Genomic DNA, 17,139 nt, shown 5'->3' with positions numbered 1-17,139 from the left:
CCTTGAACTGGGAAATTCTAGAAAGTACACAGATGGATGAATAGCACCTGCGGAAGGCCATGAGGAATAAACCCCTGTGTCACAGAAGTTGGCTGCCATGCCAAGGAGTCTGTGAGCCATAATTGGTTCGAATCAAAACCAACACAGGGCTGGGAGTGTGGCTTAGTGGTAGAGAGCTTGCCTAGCACGCACGAAGCCCTGGGTTCGATTCCTCAGTGCCACATACACAGAAAAGCTAGAAGTAGCGCTGTGGTTCAAGTGGTAGGGTGCTAGCCTTGAGCAAAAGAAGCTCAAGGACATTGTCCACGTCCTGTTGAGCTCCCCAAGACTGGCCAAAAAAAAAAAAGAAAAACATAAAAAACACCACCACATACATACACACAATGGAATTCTATGCTTCCATCAGAAACAATGACATTGCCCCATCCGTAAGGAAATGGAAAGGGTTGGAAAAATCATACCAAGTGAAGTGAGCCAGACACAAAGAAACATGGACTCCATGGTCTTCCTCATTGGGAATAGTTAGTACACATCTAGGATAGTCCTAGCAGGAGATCACAATAGCTCAGCGGTTAGTATATATAAGATGATGCTAAGCGAAATGAACTCTCAAGTTATGGAAATAAGTGGTTTATCATTGTTGTTGCTATTTTCAATGTCCCATGTCAAATTATGCCTTCTTTTGTCTTTCTCCCCCCATGTTTTTACCCCTGATGTCACTGTAACTGATTTTGGTGCCCTGGGTATTGTTTATACGTTTACAGGAACTAGGGAAGGGAAGGGGAACATCAGAATGGAGAGACAAAGGGTACACGGCGACCCAGTGCAACGGCAACGCTCACAGGACAATATGCTGCAAACCAACTGTACAGCGTGGGTGGGGGACCTGGGGAGAAGAGTGGGTGGGGGAAAAATGAGGGAGGAGGTAACGAGTTGGATAAGAAATGGACTCACTGCCTTGCGCATGAAACTGTAACCCCCTCTGTACATCACTTTGACAATAAATAAATTAATTAATTTAAAAAAACCGCCACGGGCTGGGGCGGCCGTTGCCGAGTCTGGATCTGCCTGCCGCGCGCCTCCCGCCCTTCGTGCGCCCCGGGTTCCCAGCCACTGCAGGGAGAGCAGAGCGGCGGGTCTCGAGGATCAGCTGGTTGCGAATCTTATTAAGGAAGGACATGCCCCCCAGAACAAGAGTCCAGTTGTTGGGGTTGGCGCTGTTGGCCTGGCCTGTGCCATCAGGATCTTAACGAAGGACGTGGAGACGAGCTTGCTTGCTCTTGATGTCATGGAAGACAAGCTGCAGGGAGAGATGGCGGATCTGCGCCATGGTAGCCTTTTCCTCAAAACACCAAAAATGGTCGGTGGCGAAGGCTGTGGTGTGACTGCAAACTCCAAGCCGGTTATTATCACAGCTGGGGCCGTGAGCAAGAGGGAGGAAGCTGGGTTAATTTGGTCCAGTGCAATGTGAACATCTTTAAGTTCATCAGTCCCAAGGCAAGGTGCCCGTGGGTTCTAATCCACTGGACATCCTGCCCCCACGTGGCTCGGACAGGTAAGCAGCTTCCCCCACCCTGTGGATCAGGAAAGGCTGTAATCTGGACTCTACCTGGTGGGAGAGAGGCGGGGATGGGTGGTGGCGGGGGGCGGGGGGGGGGGCGGGGGGGGAAGGGAGAGCATGGAGACTCCACTGTGGCCGTGGAGTGTGGAGAATGCTGCTAGTGTCTCCTCCAGGAATCGGAAGCCCGAGCTAGGCACTGATGCAGATAAGGAACTGGGAAAGAGGTTCGCTAACAAGTTGTTGGCAGTGCCTACGAGGTGATCAAACGGAAGGGCTCTGCAGCCTGGACCACTGGATGATCTGTGGCCGACTTAGCAGAAAGTAGGATGACTCTTTGGAGAGTGCCTCCAATTTCCACCATGATGAAGGGTTTGTGTGGAATAAAGGAAGATGTCTTCCTTAGCATTCCTTGCGTCCTGGGACAGAATGGAATCTGAGCTGCGGTGAAGGTCACCCTGACTCTTGAGCAAGAGGCCCTCTTGAACAAGAGTGCAGATGCACTTTGGGGAATCCAAAAGGAGGGGCAGTTTTAAAGTTTCCTTTAAGTACCACTTCACTGTCTGGGCTGTAAGAGAATTTCAGTCAGAGCTTATGCATGTTTGTCCCTTACAGCTGATCTGTGATTGAAGCACATATAAAATGACCTGCCTGGGGGGCTGGGGATATAGCCTAGTGGCAAGAGTGCCTGCCTCGGATACACGAGGCCCTAGGTTCGATTCCCCAGCACCACATATACAGAAAACGGCCAGAAGCGGCGCTGTGGCTCACGTGGCAGAGTGCTAGCCTTGAGCGGGAAGAAGCCAGGGACAGTGCTCAGGCCCTGAGTCCAAGGCCCAGGACTGGCAAAAAAAAAAAAAAAAAAAAAAAAAAAAAGACCTGGGAAAAGCATCCATCTCCTGAAGTTAGAAATAGGGCTGGTTCAGAAAAACCTACAGCTGTATTCTGATGGTGGATGGTACCTGTGTAGCTGTAAACTGCTTACTGTAAAACAATTTCACCCTCTCTGAGACGCCACTGCCACTGGTGCAGAGTCCCTGATTGCCCTTTGAACCAGATGTTACTGTGTGCTCTGTGTAACTTCACCAAAATGCCTAGTTCCAACTTCTTTTCCCAATCACACGTCCTGGGATCTGGTGTATAAACCCATAAAAGTGTATACGAACAGTGCAACAACTATTCACATGTCATACAGAAATACCAAATAAACCTTGAACAGTAAAAAAAAAAAACCCACCACCACAATACTAATATTAATTGTATGTAATAATAACAACATAATTAGCATTTGCCAGGCACTCAATGAGTAGCAGTTGCTATTTTAAGCACTACCCATAGGCCGTCTCTCCCTATGGGTCCCCCAACAGAGGCTATAAATAACCATGGCCATCTCTATCTGGAAGGAGAAATGGAGCCCAGAGGTGTCAAAGGTCTCAGCAGGAGCCCTGACCTCGGTGCCCCCCAAGCAAGCGGCTTCTTAGGTAACACAGAGTGGAGGTGGTGTGTGGCTGTAAACCTTGGCACAGCAATTGAGAGGGGATACGGCCTGAGGTTCCCTCTGTTCTCAAGGTCACAAGATGGCTGCAGCTGTCCTACCATCACATTCGAAGCAAGAAGGAGAAAGGGGCATCCACCATCCCAGACAAGGAGCAGAGAGAGCAGAGCTGAGGCGACAGCCCATCTAAGCCCTTCGCCACACGCGGCGGCCTGGCTAACTCCGTCCAATGTAGCGAGCAATGCGGTGCACTTGCGGGCCTGTCTGGGGATTTAGGACTCACCGATGGCGGAGAACTCCTCGGTCCCTCAAACCCATCTCCAACACCAAGAACATGCCCAGGGCAGGGCCTTGGCCTTGCGCATCCAGGACCAGTAACTGGGGTATGGCAAACTGGGGGTTCAGCCAATGGAAGCATGGGGGTGAGGGAGCCCGGATGGGTTTTCCTGACATGGCTCCAGGGCCATTTCCTAGACCAACATTTAGAGCAGAAGTGATAGGAGCCACAGGCTGGTGGGAGCAGATCAACCATTACTACTATTGTTTAATTTTGTTGTTGTTGTTGTTGGTCGTGGGGCTTGAACTCTGGGCCTGGCCTCTCTCCCTGACCAGTTCAGTTCAAGGCTGGCGCTCTACCTCGTGAGCCACAGCGCCACTTCTGGTTTTCTGGTGGTTAATCAGAGATCAGTCTCTCATGGCCTTTCCTGCCCAGGTTGGTTTTGAACCACGATCCTCAGATCTCAGCCTCCTGAGTAGCTAGGATGACAGACCTGAGCCACCAGCACCCGGCTAATTATTATTATTTTTTTTTCAGTACCCGGGTTTGAACTTGGGGTGGGTCTTGCTCTCATGGCTGGTAACTCCAGTATGACTTCTTTTTCCCCCAGATGGAGTTCTTAGAGACTTTTCTGCCCTGACTAGCTTCAAACTTCAATCCTCCGGATCCCAACTGCCTAAGTCATTGGACTGACAGGGATGAGGCACCTGCAGCAGGCTCTGCAGCAGTTCTGACGCGCTGCTGGAGTCTTGTGGGACACAGGCTCAGGGCCTTCCTTTCCTCCAGGACCCCACCAGGCTCTCAGAGACCCCTGCAGGCCGCCCAGGCGCTGGAGAGGCAGAGCTTCCCGGTGACACACCCAGAGGAGTGCGGAGAAGTCAAGGGTAAAAGCGTGGCCTGTGAGGCCCCTTGGGGACCCTGAGACCCCCCCCCCCCAGCCACGCAAAGACCGATACTTCAGTCAGGCTCAGGCCTGGAGTCTCAGATACTCAGGAGATTGAGATCTGAGGATCGCGGTTCAAAGCCAGCCTGGGCAGGAAAGGCCATAAGATTGATCTCCAATCAATCCCCCCAAAGCAGCAAGCAGAGCTGTGGTTCGAGCGCTAGAGTACCCGCGTTGAGTGAAAAAAGCTGAAGGAGAGTACTCAGGTCCTGAGTTCAGGTCCCAGTATTACCAGCCAGGGATCCATCCACTGGGAGGAGGAGGAGGACGGGGGAAGACCCGAGGGAGACAAAAGCCACAGCCCCCCCCCCCCCCCCCCGCCCAGCCCCCAGCCTCCCCCTGAAGGCCTCTGGCTTCAGCTCCAAGGGCCTGATGCAGCACATCTGACCATCAGTCAAGAACCGCAAGCCACCATGCTGGAGGCAAGAGAAAGGCAGTCTAAGAGGAAGAGCCATGACGGGCTCCAGGCATTGTGACTGATAGGCTCAGCGCCCTGATGGAGAAGGAGCTTCAGGCAAGAGGAGCTGGGCAGGGCAAGGAGGGAGGGGGACAATGGGAGGAATCAAAAGGAAATGCTAGAGCTGAAAATCACTGTGCTGGCTGAGGCCAGAGGCTCACGCCTGTAATCCCAGCTCCTCAGGAGGTTGAGATCTGAGGATCACAGTTCAAAGCCAGCCTGGGCAGGAATGTCTGTGAGACGCTTACGTCCAATAAACAACTCAGAAAAAGCTGGAAGTGGCACTGTTGGTGAAGTGGTAGAGTGCTAGTATCGAGCCAAAGCTCAGGGACGATGTCGAGACCCCGAGATCATGCCCTAGGACTGGCAAAAAAAAGTAGAGCTGTGGCTCAAGGGGTAGAGTACCGTCCTTGGGTGAGCGTGTGAGACTCTGTTGTAGCTCCAGTACCGGTATAAACAAACACACACACACAGAGTACAACCCAAACCCATGGCTTATCTGTCTGAACTGGGTCCCGCTACACATGTACCCCAGTTCAGAAGGACCATGGACGCTGAGGCTCACGTGACCCTGCCAGCCAAAGGTCTGTCATCAACCTGGTAGTTTCCTGAGAGTGTGGAAGTAGAACAATAGAACCCAACCCGGGGAGGTTTGGGGCTCGAACTCAAGGCCCGGGCTTTGTCCCTGGGCTTTTGTGCTCAAGGCCAGAGCTCTACCATTTGAGCCACAGCTTCACTTCTGGCTTTTTTCCCCCTTCCTTCTTTCTTTCCTTCCTTTCTTCCTTCCTTCCTTTTTTGTGGTTGATTGGAGATGAGTCTCATTGATTTTCCTGCCCAGACTAGCTTCAAATTACAATCCTCAGATCTCAGCCTCTTGAGTAGCTGGGATTATAAACATGAGCCACCAGTGCCCAGCTAATGAAAATTCTTTTTTTTTTTTTTTTGGCCAGTCCTGGGCCTTGGACTCAGGGCCTGAGCACTGGCCCTGGCTTCTTCCCGCTCAAGGCTAGCACTCTGCCACTTGAGCCACAGCGCCACTTCTGGCCATTTTCTGTATATGTGGTGCTGGGGAATCGAACCTAGGGCCTCATGTATCCGAGGCAGGCACTCTTGCCACTAGGCTATATCCCCAGCCCCGAAAATTCTTGAAAAAATAGCTCCATGTGGGCAGCAGATAGGAAGTTAGTGTTATCAACATGACTTTATAAATCTATTGTTATTTAGATGCCATTTGTTGTCTTTCATGTTTGGGGATTTGACTCTGTGTGTGTGTGTGTGTGTGTGTGTGTGTGTGGTGTGTGTGTGTGTGTGTCATTTTTTCTTCCATCTCCTGTTTAGTGTTCTTTGTGTTTTCTGGACATGTGCTTGTTGTTTACTGGAAAGTTCTCAGCCGTGATCCACTGAAATATTTCTCTAGCTATCTCCTGCTTTTTCACCACACATATGCTTTTCCTCCTGAAACAGCCATTGTTCTCGGATTTCCTGTTCTGTTCGATTTCTTGTTTCATTTCCATTCATTTATGGGTAATTTTCATAAATACAGATGAGTTCTCATGAATATAGATGCAAGGATGCTCAATAAAGATGACAGCAGAGTCAAACCATTTATATAAAACCCAAAGAGAGTGGGAGGAGGGGGCATGTCTTAAGTGGTAGAGCTGGGGCCTTAAGTGCAGGCCCCGGTGCTGATCAGATAACACGCAGGACAGACAACCCACTCTGACCAGTCTGAGGGTTGGCCTCGGAATGCAAGGCTGGTTTGACCTTCAGAAATCAATCACTGTTATTCACTGTACTGAAGTGAAAAATGAGATAAATCACAGGACTTCCGCAGAGGCAGGAAAATCTTTTGAAGATTCCAGCAGAGCCCATGATGAAAGTCTTAGCAAACTAGAAAAGAGGATAACTTCTTGACCTGGCTAAAGGTCTGTATGACCTCTGTATATAGGGCAAGTATTGTCCATGGTGAGTTACAAAAGCTTCTGAGATTACAAGCAAAGCCAGGCTGCCCAACCTCACCATTTTCAACCTGCCAGATACTGGGGGTTGTGGACAATCAAGTCACAAAAAGAAACAAATGAATCAGGCACCTGTGGCTCATGAGTGTAACTGTACCTTCGCAGGAGGCTGAGAGCTGGAGGATCACCGTTCAAAGCCAGCCCTGGCAGGAAAGGCCATGAGACTCTTATCTCCAATCAACCACCAGAAAATTGGAAGTGGCACTGTGGCTCAAGTGGCAGAGTGCTAGCTTTGAGCTGAAGAGCTCAGGGACAGTGCCCAGCCCCATGACTGAAAAAAAAAAAAAAAAAGGAAATAAAATAATGCAGGAATAAATGAAAGAAAACGGAGTAAGAACTTTAAATTGAAACTTACTAAATGAGAGAGAAACAAGAAAACTAAAGGATCTATCACAAATGGAAAAACTCAGTAGTAGCTGGGTGGTTCACACCTGTAATCCTAGCTACTCAGGAGGCTGAGATCTGAGGATTGCAGTTAAAAGCCAGAATGGGCAGGAAAATCTGTGAGACTCCTATTTTCAATAAACTACTCAAAATAAGCTGAAAGTGGTGCTGTGGCTCAAGGGGTTAGAGCGTTAGCCTTAAGCAAAAGCAGCTCAGGGACAGCGCCCAAGCCAAGAGTTTAAGCCCCAGGACCAGCAAAAACAAACAAAAAGGATCTGTCACAAGTAGAAAAATTCAGTAGTAGCCAGGTACTGGTGACTCATGCCTGTAATCCTAGGGAGGCTGGGATTGGATGGTTGTAGTTCAAAGTTAGCCCAGGCATGGGCTGGGAATATGGCCTAGTGGCAAGAGTGCTTGCCTCGTATACATGAAGCCCTGGGTTCGATTCCCAAGCACCACATATATAGAAAACGGCCAGAAGTGGCGCTGTGGCTCAAGTGGTAGAGTGCTAGCCTTGAGAAAAAGAAGCCAGGGACAGTGCTCAGGCCCTGAGTCCAAGCCCCAGGACTGGCAAAAAAAAAACCCCAAAAAACAAAAACAACAACAAAGTTAGCCCAGGCAGAAAAGGCCATGAGACTCTTATCTCCAATTAACTGCCAAAAAGCCAAAAGTGAAGTTGTGGCTCAAGTGATAGAGTGCTAGCTTTAAGCAAAAAAGCTCAGGGACAGTGTCCAGGCCCTGAGTTCAAGCCTCAGGAGCAGAAAAAAAAAAAAAAGAAGAAAAAAAATTCAGTAGTATTAAATGGCCACTTCTTCCTATGTTAGAGACCCAAGGCAATCCCAAAGCAAGCCACAGACAGTCTTAGGTCTTTGTTGTTTTGGCTAGTTGCTTGAAGGGCCTGGGTGCTGTCCCTGAGCTTTTTTGCTCAAGGCTAGTGCTCTATCACTTGAGCCACAGTGCCACTTCCGGTTTTCTGGTGGTTTATTGGAGATACAGTCTCACAGACTTTCCTGCTGGCTGGCTTTGAACCAAGATCCTCAGATCTCAGCCTTCTGAGTAGCTAGGAATATAGGCCTGAGCCACTGCCTCTTGGCTTAGGTTCTTTTTTTTTTATGTTGGTGGGGGCAGGGGATTGCAAGCTGATTTTAAAATTTATACAGAAATACGAAGGACTGAGGGTAGCCCAGATATTATCTTCTTTTTCTTTTTTTTTGTATTGGTACTGGGGCTTGAACTCAGGGCCTGGGTTGGTGCTCTACCATTTGAGCCACAGCTCCACTTTTCTCTCTTTGCTGCTTAATTGGAAAGAAGAGTCTCTCAGGTTTGTCTGCCCAGATTGGCTTCAAACCTCGATCCTCACCTCTGAGTAGCTAGGATCGCAGGCGTGAGCCACCGACACCCAGCTGACTAGTTTTCCTTGTGGTAAAGCTGATGAAAGTACAATAATAAGGCGTTGTTAGGTTGGCAGAAGGACAGAACGTGAAGGTTGAAGAAATGGAAACGCCACATATAACGCAGGCGAGTGTATGACATTTTTCTGTTTGTTTTGCACTACGAATGAAATGCAGGGCCTTTTGCCTGAACTAGGCAAGCGCTCTACCGCAAGCTACAACACCCCCGGCCCTGAGCGCGTGATTTTAAAGATATATAATTAATACATTTCATTTGTGTAAGACAACAGTAGAGCCTTTGACACACTGATCACAATTGGATTTAGGATAGTCTCAAGGATGGGAAACGAGGAGAGAGATGATCCAAGCCTGTCATCCTAGCGACTCAGGAGGAAGAGATCTGAGGATCTTGGTTCAAAGCCAGCCAGGCAGGAAAGTCTGAGACTCTTATGTCAATTCACCACCAGAAAACCAGAAGTGGCGCTGTGGCTCAAGTGATCGAGCACTAGCCTTGAGCAAAAAAGCTCAGGGACAGCGCTCAGGTCTGAGTTTAAGCTCCATGATTTAGGGGGAAAAGAAAATAGCAAAAAAAGGAGATAGGATGTGGACGGTCAGTGTCTCACATCTGTAATCCCAGCTACTGGGAGGAGGAAGGGAGGATTGCAGTTTGAGGCTGGCCTGGCCATAAAAGTTTGTGGGGCTCCCTCCCAACCAGTAGAGGGCCTAGCGAGGTGGTGTGAACCAGGAAACCTACACGGGAGGATCGAGAGACTCAGAAAAAGAGGAAGGAGACAGGGAAAAAAGGAGGAAGAGGTAACAAGTCCGATAAGGAATGTACTGGCCTTACATATGAAAACTGCAACCCCTCTGTACTTCACTTTGACAATAGAGAAGAAGAAGGGGCTGGGAATGTGGCCTAGTGGCAAGAGTGCTCGCAGCCTAGATATGAAGCCCTGGGTTTGATTCCCCAGCACGACATATATAGAAAAGGCCAGAGTGGCGCTGTGGTTCAAGTGGCAGAGTGCTAGTCTTGAGCAAAAAGAAGCCAGGGACAGTGCTCAGGCCCTGAGTTCAAGCCCCAGGACTGGCAAAAAAAAGAAAGAAAAAAATGGTGTCTGGGGGTGCAGCTGAAGTTGTACAGGGCTTGCTTAACAAGTACAAGGCTTTGATTCCAAACCCTAGTTCAGAGAGACCGGGGCGTGTGTGTGTGTGAGTGTGAGTGTGTGTGTGTGTGTGTGTGTGTCTACCTATTCAAGCCACATAGAAAATCACCTGTCCAAAGTGGCTACAAAGGCGCCCTCTGGGTGCGGCAGCTCCCGAGGCTGCATAAAGACTTGGTGTTATCAAAGCCCAGCCTCTGGCTGTCCAGTTGATGGTCATCTTCCTTTGAAGAGGAGGCAGGCCTGAGGAGGAACATTCTAGAATGTACATTTCGACAGGTGACTGGCAGAAATGCTGGCAATCCTTAGAATCAAGCCGTTTTCCCCTCTGGCTGCCACCCAATCTTTTCCTATTTTTCTTAAGCCCAGTGCTGCAGCCCGGAGGGGCTCCTGAGGATGGAAAGGGGAGCATGGCTGGGGGGGGGTTCTCATCGCAGGAGGGGGGTGGTGGTGGCGGCAAGACAGTGGGGGGCCGGGAGTGGAGGCGTGGGCACAGGTAGTAGATGGCCAGGCCCCAAGTTCAAGCCTGGAGCTCATCTAACCCTGTGAGGCCCGTCCTGACCCACGCAGGCCCACACAGGCCCACGCAGGCCCACGCAGGCCGGAAGGAAGGCACAGTGGACGGTGGGGGGGCCCCCAGGAGCCCCGGGAGGGGCCGGCACGGGGGCGCCCTCCACTCCCCTTCCAGCCCAGATGAGGCACCGTGCGGCCATTGACTCCCAACCAGGGAGGCTGGGGCAGCGGTTGGGCAGCCAGCGGGAGACTGAGGCTTCCGGGTGCCGTGGCTCACCCACCGATGGTCACGCTGTCTGGGGACGGGGACGGAGCCCCGTGAGCTGCAGAGTCTCCAGGTTCTGGGGTTGGCTTGTGACACGGCCACACACGCGTGTACAGGGGAGAGGCAGGGGCGGGCGCAAGGCCGCACCCCCCCTCCCCCCCCCCCCCCCCCCCGGCAGGCAGGCCCCAGTGATGAGCACGCAGCTTTCCTAATGGAACACAATCGCTGAACTTGGTCCATTGCGAGCACTTTAGCCGTCCAGCGCGGCAGACTGCTGAGGGGAAGAGTCTTCGGAGGGCGGGCGCCATGTTAATGAGAGGCCAAATTTCATATGCTTGCAAACTTGCCTCCAGCCGCCCCACACCCCTCCCCCCGAGGAAAGATTGCATCAGAGAGAAAAGGGAGAGAGATTTCCATAATTTATAGTATGGGCATTTCACTGGGGACAAGTGCTAATCTGTACTTACCGATACATTTAAGAAAATGCATCCTCCCGCAAGCCTGCGCCATTTACGACTCTTGGCACAACCGCAAAAGCTCAGTCTTCAATTAAGGGACACCTTAGGGTTCATTATCACACAATCGCTCCCTGCGAACCATGCCAAATGCTGTTTTGGCACAGAGCTTGGGAGATGAATTAGAAGGAAGTCTTCTCTGTAATGCCCATTACGGTCATCAGCGCGCGTGCCCTGGGCTCCTCGCTCGGCTTTCACTCTTCCATCTCTCAATGTCAAAGCCGATTCTCTAGAGGTGGAGTTCAAAGACGCCACATCCCCCCCCCCCCCCATCTTCCGGCTCTCAACGGGCCCCAGGGCAGCCCAGATGGGACGCTCTCCACCCCCTTTTGGGCCGAAGGAGCCACAGATGTCTCTCCCTCCTTTTAGATGAGGACGGGGCAGCCAGACACACGCACGCACATGCGCACGCGCACACACAGGCGTGCACACGTGCAAGTACGCACAGCCTAAAGAGGATTCTGAGCAGGACCTAAGTCTAAAGAGACGATTCCCAGGTAGAGGCAAAGGCGGACTCGGACGCGACCCCAGACCCCTGCCGAGTTCCAAGCCAGCCGCTCCCGCTGGGGGGAAAGATGGGACCGGCTACAGGAGCGCCCAGTGGGCGTCACCCCGGCACGGGGCCCGCCAGCGCCCTCCTCCGTCTCTGGGGAGGCTCGCTTTGCACAACTGTGCGGTCCAGGGCCCGCGTGAACGCGGGACGAGCCAGCATCACGCCAGGGCCGTGCGGGCGGGCCAGCGGCAGCCTCGCAGCTGAGCGCTGGGGACCGAGGGGCACCGTGGAGCCCGCGCCAAGGCTCAGCGTTCAGGTGAGCGGGAGGGTGGAGTGTGGGCGGGGAGGGAGGGAGGGAGGGCTGCGCAGCCGCAGGACACTGCTGATCTGCTCACCCTCCCCATCTTCCCAGACCACGGGCTAGCTCCCCCGCCCTTGCTCCTCAGAGTTCAGGCCACGGGCTAGCCCCCCCCCCCCCCCCCCCGCTGCTTCCCGGGCCACGCGTGATGGGAGGGCTGACCGCCGCCAGGGTTCTCGGGCCCGAAGGGGAAACTGCAACGCCATTCATCCAAATAAGACACGCTTCGGCAAGTGGCTGGACGTGGAGCTGTCCCACCTCTGGGGGGGGGGGGGGCGGGGGGGGGTCTGCAGCTGGCCACGCGACCGTGGGGGAGGGGGTGGGGAGGGAGCCCAGCAAACAAACGCACCCAAAATACTTGGCCCACAAGACACTTGGTGGGAATTTTATTATATAGAGTGTAAAATGAACTGTCAGTCAAATAAAAAGAACATCTTTTTAAAAACAACATGCACAACATTCCCCAACTGCCTGTTTTAATAGTTAGACATTTCAAGCATTGTAAGGAAAGAAAAGAGCAACAATCCAGAAACTGTAACTTCCGGATGTGTCCAACAGAATGTTCTTCAGGTCCATTAAAAATGCAAGAAAAAAATAGCTTCAATTCAGTCTTTTTTCCTTTAAAAATACATGTTATCTGTACAAGATACACTACAGTAAACATTGGAAATCATATTATCCCTTTTATTAAATCAAAGTTATTTAATTCATATCATGGTTAATACTAGATTTATTTTATTCATCTAGTTAATTTGACAAATATTAAGAAAATATTTAAAAGAAAAAATCAAAAAAACACCCTGGAATTAAAAAATAGTTACTACATTTTTATAGGGTTTAATGTTCCACAGTGTTTGTTAAAAGTTATATTGAATTTCTTTTTAATATTAAAAATAACAGTATTTCTATTTCTGAGGAGAGAGAAAGGTTTTTTTTTGTTTTGTTTTTAAAACCAGCTTGGAGGTCTTAGATACACAATTGCAACCGGCAATGGAGACATGAAAAATGTAACGCTAGACATGACACATTTTTATATTACCCTTTAGAACTCTAGAAATTATACAAATCCTACAAAATGCCCCGCCCCAACCCTGCTGGACAGCAAAACAATTATCTGTTTCAATTCAGAATTCACATAATTAATTACAATACATAATAGTTCAGTTTTTTAAAAAAATGCAATAAAACCAGACAGCCAAGATACAAGAAATTAGAAGGAAAACACTGAATTTACACATTTAATATTTAAATACTGTTTAAAAAAATTTTTTTAAAGAATTTGTTACATACCACCTAAGACTTCCAAGCCACTTTCTGTTGCAACAGAAAAAAAAAAAGTAAATAGACAGGAGAGGGGGCGGGGCGGCCCGCGGGGGAGGGGCGGGCGGAGCCGGGCGCCCAGCCCTCCGCGTGGGGAAGGACGACACGGAGATCACCAGCGATTTTTAGTAACTAATTTTCCCGATTTTAGAAAAATTCTGTTAATCTAAATATAGTGTTTCACAGAACAAAACAAAGGTTCTTCATCAAAAGGTTTGCAAATCTAGAAAGCTCTGTTACAAACAGGTTTTCTCTCACACTGATCGGGGAGGAGCCGGCGTTGCCCATCTACTGCTCCTGTGGGGGGAGGGAGAGGGTCAGCGGGGGGGGGGGGGGGGGGGGGGCGGCTCTCAGGCAGGGAGGGAGCGAGGGGGAGGCCGGGGCTGGGCCTGGTGGCGTGGGTCACCTGAGAGCCGCCCGCCGCGCCCCGGAGCACGCCCGTCCAGCCCCGCCTGGGAAAGGCCGCACGCGGGAGGGCGGGCGGGGCGGGGCGGGCGAGGGCAGCGAGCTGGCTGTGGTGGCCAGCGGCCCGGGGAGGACGGCGGGGAGGTCGGTGGGCCGGGCCGGGAGGCGGGTCGGGGCTGCTGGGGAGCCTCACAGAGCCGGGGACTGGCTACAGACCTGGCTGTGGGCCTGAGCCTGCCCTAACGTCTGCCCGTAGAACGCAACCTGCTGTCTGTAGTACTCCGCCCAGGCCATCGTGTAGTCTGGCGGGGAGCTGGCCGGAGGAGCAGCGCTGGCCGCGTGACCTGAGCAGGCGGGGAAAGGAGAAACCAGCCTGTTACGCCCGCAGGGGAGGGAAGGGGAGGCCAGGCAGGGAATTCTGGGCATCTGAACCCCTCTGGGTGCAGGAGCACCTGAGGGGTGGGAGTCTGGGTGCTTCCCCGGGGCCCCCCGATGAGGAGGACCGCCTCACCACCTTCTCCAACCCCTAGAAGGGACCCCCCATCCCCAACCGGGGGGGGCACGACTGCATGAATCTACCACCCTTGACCTGCACACACAAGCTTCTCCTGACACAAGAAGCACAAACCATGGCCGGTCAGTGCTGCCGGCCGCTCGGTGGGGGTTGGGGGGGCCACTCGCTCGGTGGGGGTTGGGGGACCGCTCGCTCGGTGGGGGTTGGGGGGGCCGCTCGCTCGGTGGGGGTTGGGGGACCGCTTGCTCGGTGGGGGTTGGGGGACCGCTCACTCGGTGGGGGTTGGGGGGCCGCTCGCTCGGTGGGGGTTGGGGGGACCGCTTGCTCGGTGGGGGGTTGGGGGGACCGCTCACCGTCCACCCCCGCGGCCTGGGAAGATGCCCGCACTGCACGTGGCGTTGGCTGTGCCCCTGAGCTTTGCCACCGCTTTCCAGAGCCCAATGCACGGGCAGGGGTGAGGTCCCCAGGGGACCCACAGGAGAGGCCCCTGGGGGTGGGGCAGGCAGGGCTGGACCTGGGCCCTGCTCTGGGTGCAGGGGAGGGGCGCGTTGCACGCGCGCGTGCGCACACTCACTCTGCTTCTTGTAGTAGTCTTCCCAGGCCTTGCTGTAGTCGGGCTGGCTGCTCTGCGGCTGGCTCTGCTGACCTGGGAGGACACAGCCCGTCAGCCCGGCCCTGGGGGCAGCCCCGCCGCTGGGCTGAGGGCGGGCGTGGCAGGCCTTGGGAGAGGACGGGGGCTGGGCCTGAGCCCCACGGGTCCTCCGGCGGCCACGGCCAGGGCCCCCTGCCTTGGCGCAGCCCCGGCGCAGGCGCAGGGTCCACTCCCACGCTCGGGCCACAGCCGCCTCACCGCGCTGAGCCGGCGGTGCTCTGGACCTGGGCGCACAGGGCGGCTGCGCAGGCCTCGGATCCCGGCAGGGCCGAGGACGACTGGGCCTGCGGGGGGGGGGGGGGGGGCGGGGGGGGGGGCACGGACCAGTGGACCCCCGCTGTGTTGGGTGGGTCGTGGGGACTGCGAGGGGGACACGGTGGGGACAGCACAGGGCACGCAGCTCGGGGAAAGCAGAGCTACAGGCTGAGGGCGGGGCTGGCTCCATCGTCCCCAGACTCACGATGGGAAGGGGAGCAGGTGGAAAGAAGATAACCCCTTTCCTTCTGGGTCCCCAATGATGCAGCGGATCCCAGGTGGGGGGCTGGGGCAGACCTCTGCATCCTAACAAGAGTTCACCAGCCCAAACCAACTCCATCTAAATGCCCTGGACAAACAGGCAGGCAGGGCTCGACCACGCCCGGGAAGGACTCGGGAAGCCAGGCCCCTCCCCAGCGTCCCGGGTGGGGAGGACCGTGCTCCTTTTGGGCCTCACCGCCCCACAGGCAACAGGAGCGCCATTCCATCACCTGGCGCAGCGGGTGCGCAGATCAGGGCCGTGCCCTGCCCCAACACCACGGCAGGAGACTGGCACCTGACCCGAAGGGCCCGGGACAAAGCAAGCAAGGGGAGGAGGGGCGGGTAAAGCCCAGGGGCAGGCCGGTGCCAACCAGCCAGTTTCCAGCTGACTTCAAACGGTGAACCCAATGGTCAGGGATACTGGGCGCTCGAGCCTGTGAGCCTGGCTACGCGGGGGGCTGAAACCCGAGGATCGCTGCCCAAAGCCAGCCCGAGCAGAGAAGTCCACCAGCCTCACCGCTAACCACCGAAAAGCCAGAAGGGAGCTGGATTCAAGGAGTACAACGCTAGCCTTAAGCAAACTAGCTAAGAGAGAGCGCCTAGGACGCAAGTTCAAGGGCTAGTACTGGTGAGTGCGCACACACACACACACACACACACACACACACACACACACACACACACACACACACGGGAAAACAGCCATCGTGTTAGGCATGCAAGGCCTTTAGAAGTCAAACCTGGGTTGGCGCCAGGGACTTAGGCCCGTGATCCTAGCTACTCGGGGCTGAGACCTGGAGGGTTGTGGTTTGAAGCCAGCTAGGGCAGAAAAGTCCATGACATTCCATCTCTAATTAACCAGCACAAAGTGCCAGCTTTCAGCCAAACACCTCCAGGCCCTGACTTCACGCCCTGGACATATGAGCGCAAAACAAGTCAAACTCAAGCCCTTCGTCTCGCCCCCACCAACAGAGCGCTAGGGAGGGAGCACGCCGAAGGCACGGCATCCACCTCTGCGCGTGCCCATGTGCCTGTGTGAGCACGCGCACGCACACACGCACGCACAGACCACTTTTTTAAGATGTTGGAGAGCAGATAGAAGCAAAATGGGAAGGGAGGCTTGGGGGGGGGAGAAATGGAGTGGGGCGCAGGACTGGAGCCCTAGAGAGGATGAGGAGAGTGGGCAGGGAGGCCTGAGGGGGGGGGAGTGGGGCTCAGGACTGGAGCCCTAGAAAGGATGAGAGCGGGCAGGGAGGCCTGGGCGGGGGGGGGGGGGGGGTTGGAGTGGGGCTCAGGACTGGAGCCCTAGAAAGGATGAGGGCGGGCAGGGAGGCCTGGGCGGGGGGGGGGGGTTGGAGTGGGGCTCAGGACTGGAGCCCTAGAAAGGATGAGGGCGGGCAGGGAGGCCTGGGCGGGGGGGGGGGGGGGGTTGGAGTGGGGCTCAGGACTGGAGCCCTAGAAAGGATGAGGGCGGGCAGGGAGGCCTGGGCGGGGGGGAAGAAATGGAGTGGGGCGCAGGACTGGAGCCCTAGAGAGGAGGAGGAGAGCGGGCAGGGGAGGCTGGGGGTCCACACCACAGCCCTGCAAGGTCCAAGGCCCCTCTGCGCCCACCGCCCACTGCCCCTGGGGAGTGGGCATCTTGCCCATCACCTGCTCAGGCCCCTGGTCTCCAGGCCCCTCGGCCCAGCCCCTCGGCCCCCCCCCCCCGGGGAGCGCACGTGGCCGGGGTGACCCCACTCACTTGGGACCTGCTGTGCGGGCTGCTGCCATGCCTGGTAGGTGCTGCCCCAGCCCTGGGTCAGAAATGCCGGAGGAGCACTGTGGACAGACGACACGGGCGTCACTGGGGTGGGGGGGGTGGGGGGGGGCACACGAGCTCCCACCTCCTCACCTCGCCCCGTGGCC

The 17,139-nt window shown here is 54.3% G+C and overlaps 1 protein-coding gene across 1 annotated transcript in view; it reads right to left on the bottom strand.

Annotated features, from left to right (window-relative positions):
* Positions 1–12,182: 12,182 nt before the first annotated feature.
* Fubp3 (far upstream element binding protein 3) overlaps positions 12,183–17,139 on the bottom strand; it is a 47,260-nt gene continuing 42,303 nt past the window's right edge. The window contains exons 16-19 of the mRNA XM_048345047.1: positions 16,976–17,052; positions 14,641–14,712; positions 13,769–13,896; positions 12,183–13,444 (exon numbers count right to left, since the gene is read on the bottom strand). Of these exons, the coding sequence (XP_048201004.1) occupies positions 13,436–13,444; positions 13,769–13,896; positions 14,641–14,712; positions 16,976–17,052 (286 nt within the window). The 3' untranslated portion in view covers positions 12,183–13,435. The remainder of the gene's footprint in view (positions 13,445–13,768; positions 13,897–14,640; positions 14,713–16,975; positions 17,053–17,139) is intronic.

The sequence above is a fragment of the Perognathus longimembris genome, chromosome 1, assembly GCF_023159225.1.
Source record: "Perognathus longimembris pacificus isolate PPM17 chromosome 1, ASM2315922v1, whole genome shotgun sequence".
Taxonomy (NCBI): domain Eukaryota; kingdom Metazoa; phylum Chordata; class Mammalia; order Rodentia; family Heteromyidae; genus Perognathus; species Perognathus longimembris.
The sequence above is the reverse complement of the archived record's forward strand: the minus strand, read 5'-3'. Positions and strand labels throughout refer to the sequence as shown.